The following is a 5,904-nucleotide window of genomic DNA, read 5'->3' as shown; positions in this document are numbered from 1 at the left end:
ACCCAGAGGGAGGCTTCCGATCATAGGCACTGAGAACAGAAGGAGAAGGAGCCATTACACTGCACAGAAGCCATTAGCGTGGTTACCAGGTCCAGCAGAGCGGTGTGCCACCCATTGTTGCCAGGAAATGGCAGCATTAACATAGTTAAATTGCCAGCGGCCCGAGGGAATATTTGTACCTCTGAAAAGTGACAAACACACTGCGTCACAGAGACTTGTTTAACACTTCTAGTGATTTTTTTCTCTAAGATAATTTTAGCCTCTGCTTCCGGTTTCCTTTTTCCCTCCTTCTGAAAGAATTCTCCGCGTGGCTAGGGGTGGGTGGTTGAGGCAGAATTTAGGCCCCGTGAGGCATTCTCTGGGCCCCTCTCCCAAGTAGTCCAGGCTTCCCTGGAGTTAGTCAGGATCCTTGTGGAAGGTAAACTTCTCCTGTAACATCGCTGCTCGATGCAACCACTCATCTCCCCCCTCTAGGCAGATAGATCTATGTTTATCTTCTAGAGCAAAGAGTGATTTAAAATTAAAGCTTCATTTCTGAGGCCTGAATATTCTTAAGTAAAGGGCACTAGCGACGGGACTTTTTTGTACATTCTGATTTGAAGATTACTTCTTTGGTGCTTAAAGTTCACATTACCATATGATAGACAAGAAGTAGTATACATCAGGGCCTCAAAGCTGCAGATCAAATACCCCAGGACTTGGGCTCTTCTCCTAGCAGGGCCGTACCTGCATTGTCACAAGGTTCAAGGGCAGGCCCCCGAGGCAGGGCTGTGCCTAGAGGGCCACTCCACAGGAGGGCGGCTCTCCCCAGGGTCTGCTTCCCTGCCTCCAGGGCCTTTCCACTTACCAATAGTTGTAGAGGCACTTTTCTCCATAGGTAGCACCAAGAGCCTGCTCATGGCTACAGGCCGACAGCTCAGAGGAGGGGCTGTGCAGCTCTCGTTTGATCTTGGTTGGAGGGGGGGCGTGAAGCACCACTGAAATGAGAAGAGGGGTGAGGGGTGAGGGCGGAACAGAGGGCAGAAAATGAGCAGGGAGCGCACTCGTTCTTCCCCAGGCCTTGTAACTAGCCCGCTGTTCTAGAACTCAGGTCAAGTCACATGTCTGAGAAAACAAAACACTTGAACACATAACCTGCTCTCTAAAGCCAACGGATGCTTTTCAAAGTCAGAAGTGATCGGGACCATCAGATGGCGAAATGGCTATGTCACTGAACTCCTATGTAGTTGACCGTGGTTTGGGTCCCAGACCCAGTGGCTTAAAACACACTGGGCACATGTGCGTGCGTGCTCAAAATCCCGAAAGGAGAATAGAGGAGAAGGGATTGCGTGTGGCCATCCCTCCTGGAGGATGATTTCTCTTTCTGTCTCTCCAATGAGCACACATGCCCTATAGCAAAAATCTCTCAATCAATCAATAAAATAAAGTCAGAAGTTATAATCTGACACTTCTCATTAGCCAAATCATTTTTTTTCCTCCACAAAATTTTCTAGTCATGGGTCTGGCTTCCCGAAGACTCTGAGACCTTAAACGATCCTGTGGTGGGGAGATAAGGAGTTCTGGGTCTTCAGGAAAGCTGCAGATGGTGGCAGAATACTAAGAGCCTCATGAAGAACTGTGTTTCCAAAAGGACAAAACAGTCAAAAAAAAAAAGTGTTAGTAGACTTTACACATGAGCTTATCAAAGGACTGAAGCTTCTGTGGCAAATACATTTCTTATACAGATGCATATTTACAAATTAAATAGACAATTAAAAAAAAAAGTCCTTCCTTAAGTAACTCTAAATATCAGCTGTGAGAAAGAGATATTCCACTTTAGGGAGTTGCAGAAATTTTAAAAGCAAAGGACTACAACAGCAGACCAACTCACTCCCCAGGAAGGGCCAAGGATCCGCAGGAGGAGTCCTGGCCCGCTCTGTGCTCACGACCTTGCTGGACCTGTCCCAGTGACAGCGGCAAGGGCAGGTGCTCGTAACCAATCCTTTCTAGACGCTGCCAGGGTCTCGCCTGAATTCATAAGCACTGAGAGCCTTGCTTTTTGTTTGGAAGCCAGCTACATAGTCCGTGTGTGATTCACAGTGGGCAAGGGAACAAGAATTTTTCCAAACAAATGACTTCCATATAGCGGCCCCCCAAAAGCCAAAGAGCAAAAAACCAGTTTGGCCTTTTCTGTCCATCTAGGAGCTCGACTGTGTCCATGCGGCCAGACTGTAAAGACGCTGCGCTCCCAGGTGCTGTGCGGTGTTGAGCTAGAAGGGCCTTCTGCGGCCAGCTACCCTGGAAGGTGGGGGGGCGGGGGGCAGGCGAAGCTGTGCTGGCCACTTTCTGCTGTATCTAAGTCTCATTAACCACAGTCAGTGCCCTGGTGACCCACTAAGCTTCTCTGTTTGCCTTGATGTTTACTCCTAAAACATTTTCAGGAATTTGGGTAATTCACAGTGATTATCCTAGGGGGATTAGCGAAATGATCATTCCTTTCCTATCCATGACCAAACAACCTTCTGGCCCGCTGGCTTCTCGGGTGCCTCCTACGGCCTCAAATTTTCAGCTCAGGAGTGAACACAGGAGACGGACACCTATCACGGAGGGCAAGGTTTCAAAGCAGCGTAGCCACAAAGTCCTGCCAGGGGCTGACGGCAAAGGACAGGTTTTCCTAATTCCTTCTTACATAATGCCGCCGGCTTTTTCTGAATACATGAAATAAGTTGAGAACTAGCAGATTATATTTAGCAGTCATTAGCGTCTCTCTTGTGATTTTTTGATGGTGACGTCATGGCAGCCAACACTCAATTGTTATCAAATGTTTGAGACGTTCAGACACAGAAACTAGCTAAGCGTGTTGCTGTTTGAATGTTAGCAAGTAAGAAGGGAGAGCCAGGCGGGCTGGCACGAAAGCCACAGCTCCAACGCCGCCCAACACCGCCCGCCTTCCGGCAGGTCGTAGCACCTCGGATCTGACCGGTCCTCTGCCACAGAGGTTTGGCAAAATGACAAGGAAAGCAAGCCATGCCCCGATTTCCTAGAAAAGTCTCATTTCTTACTTTATTTCAAGAGAATCATTACAACTGATGCTCTACGCAGTCGATTTTCTCATTTCAGGTTTTAGAAATGTCTTAACATTTCCATAATATTATTCTAAAAATTACCAGTTCTGCTGATGAGACTCACACAAAGTTGCCCCAGAATAATTTTTTTTTTAAATTAAAACAGGGTGCTCAGCAGAGAGAAACAGACCCCTCAGTGGAGTGTGGCCATGTCACAATCCCTTTTCCTCCATTTCTTCATCCCACTAGAATTTGGGGCACACATGCACCTGTGCCCAGTGTGTTTCCCAAGCTGCCAGGGCTGGAATGTGGTCAGCCATGTAGTCTCTGGCTCCCTTAACCACTGGACTATGGAGCCAGCCTGAAAAATTCTATAATGATTTTGGGACCAGCAGTTAGCGTAATGGCTATGTCACTGGACTCCCACGTAGTCGACCGCAGTTCGCATCCAGGACCCAGTGGCTTAAACTTGCACCGGGAGCATGTGCGTGCATGCCCAAGATCCTGAGAGGAGAATGGAGGAGAAAGGATTGCGGCGTGGCCATCCCCCCTGGGTGGTGATTTCTCACTTTCTGTCTCTATGTCTCTCTCTGTCTGTCTGGCGAGCGCACGCACTCTATAGCAAAAACCTCTCAAAAAAAAAAAAATTCTGTAATGATTTTCAGGAAGAGGACATATCCATTTAAAAAGAACCTAAAAAAAATAAAAAATGAAAAAGAACCTAAACTGCCAGCTGATTCTGATGTCTTGACATCTAAAACAATACTGTCAGCGCGTACCACACCACTTTGGCTCTAAGTTATACAGTGTTTTGGACTTCAGAATTGTCTTATATGTAAAAACATATTTTTTCTATGCAAAGGAAGATTTCAAGACATGTTTGATGCGCAAATGAGTGGATTCTATTTCTAGCAGGTTCTTAGTCTCGAACACTGGACCACATGGACTAGGCACAATGTAGTCATAAATCTTTTTCCTCTAAGGTGAGAGGAGGATGGAACATAGCAGGACTGTGCAAAGTTTCAGAAATCTCCAGGGACAAGAAAGCCACGGGGGGCAAGGGGAGCCATAAGGAAGAAGGTTCGGGTCCCCGGAGAGCTGCTGAGCCAGAAGAGCGAAGGAGCCTGGCAATGGCGGACGTTAGTCAGAAAGTGGTGTATTTAAAAGCAGGAATTCAGAAGCCCAGGGAATATGCCTTGCTTTCAGGCTGTTTCCTCATTTGTAAAATGAGGTATGTGATGCTGCCTTGAGAAATAAAGAAAATGACACAGCACCTTGCAGATGGTGCTGCGATGTTGTGTAATTATACCCTGCGCTTTCAAAAATAGAGTACCTTTGCTCAGCCAGCTCACCACACGGTCAGACCCGGGACTGTACGGGATGGCAATGAAGTGGAACTGAAAAAGGACTATGGGGCGGGCCTCGCTGCCTAGAGGTTGAGGGATCCAGATCCCACATGGGCAACTGAGATTTGAATCCTAGCCCTGGTGGCTTAAAAAACACACCAGGCATGTGTGTATGTGTGCCCCAAATCTTGACAGAATGAGAAATGGAGGAGAGGCAATTGCAGTGTCATCATGCCCTCTTGGGGGCTGCTTTCTCCCTCTTTGTCTGCCTCTTTCTTTCCGCAGGGGCATGGCGAGAGAGAGAGAGAGAGAGAGAGAGAGAGAGAGAGAGAGAGAGAGAGAGAAAGAAGGGATAAGGAACTCTTGAGGCAGATTTTTAAAATAGACTATGAGGGAACCAGCAGTTGGCGTAATGGCTATGTCGCTGGACTCCCGTGTGGTTGATTGCACTTCAAGTCCCGGAACCGGTGGCTTAAACTCACGCCGGACACGTGTGCGTGCGTGCCCAAGATCCCGAGAGGAGAATGGAGGAGAAGGGATTGCGGCATGACCATCTCCCCTGGGGGGTGATTTCTCGCTTTCTGTCTCTTTGTCTCTCTCTGTCTGTCTGGCGAGTGCACGTGCCCTATAGCAAAAACCTCTCCCAAAAAAAAAAAAAAAAAAAAAGACTATGAGAGGTCTTCAAAATATTCTTGGAAAATGTGTATCACGAAAGAATTATGCATAGATTTCAAAAATGTTCCGTATCAAAATAAGCTTGTACTTCAATTCCATTTTCCACAAACTTTTGAAGTTCTCATATTTGAGTTGATAAATGTTTTCTATACTTAAAAATGTTGAGTTTAGGGACCAGCAGTTGGCATAATAGCTATGTCGCTGGACTCCCATGTAGTCAAATGTGGTTTGAGAACCGAACCTAGTGGCTTAAACTCACACCAGATATGTGTGTGTGCGTGTCCAAGATGCCAAGAAGAGAATGGAGGAGAAGGGATTGCGGCGTGTCCATCCCTCTGGGGGGTGATTTCTTGCTTCCTGTCTCTCTGGAGAACGTTATGTGCCCTATCCCAAAAACCTCTCAAAAAAAAAAAAACCCAAAAAAACCCCCAGAAATGTTGAGTTTAATCTCAGTGTTACAGAAGATAGGCCCACAAAATTAATGGTTCCCTGACAATAAATCCTGATACACACAGCCCACCTTTTTCATCATAAAGATTGCTCTCTCTCTTTACTGATGATCTATGAGCCAACCTTCCTGGAGGTGCTGGGAATATGATGGTAAGCAAAACAGACATGCTCATTTTCTCATGGCATGCATAATTTAGTAAAATATCTCACTTTTAGTATCTTCTCAGAGAAGCAGTCAGAGACAGACTAGGGTCTCAGTACACTTAACTCAAGACCTTACAGTTAAAGGACCCAGAAGGCTAAAGGAGTTAAAGGCATTGAGCTGCTTAGAGGTCTTAGAGCTGCTACTGGAGGGGAGAGGGGAGGGGAGGGAAAATGAGGGGGGAAGG

The 5,904-nt window shown here is 46.7% G+C and overlaps 1 protein-coding gene across 1 annotated transcript in view; it reads right to left on the bottom strand.

Annotated features, from left to right (window-relative positions):
* Positions 1-5,904, bottom strand: part of ETV5 (ETS variant transcription factor 5) — a 72,961-nt gene that overhangs the window by 38,774 nt on the left and 28,283 nt on the right. The window contains 3 exon segments of the mRNA XM_027769453.1: position 1; positions 3-29; positions 848-977. The exon segment at position 1 is cut by the window's left edge and continues 212 nt beyond it. Of these exon segments, the coding sequence (XP_027625254.1) occupies position 1; positions 3-29; positions 848-977 (158 nt within the window).

This window comes from Tupaia chinensis, unplaced genomic scaffold (assembly GCF_000334495.1).
Source record: "Tupaia chinensis unplaced genomic scaffold, TupChi_1.0 Scaffold149658_1, whole genome shotgun sequence".
Taxonomy (NCBI): domain Eukaryota; kingdom Metazoa; phylum Chordata; class Mammalia; order Scandentia; family Tupaiidae; genus Tupaia; species Tupaia belangeri.
Note: the sequence above shows the minus strand (reverse complement) of the source record. Positions and strands in the feature narration are given on the sequence as shown.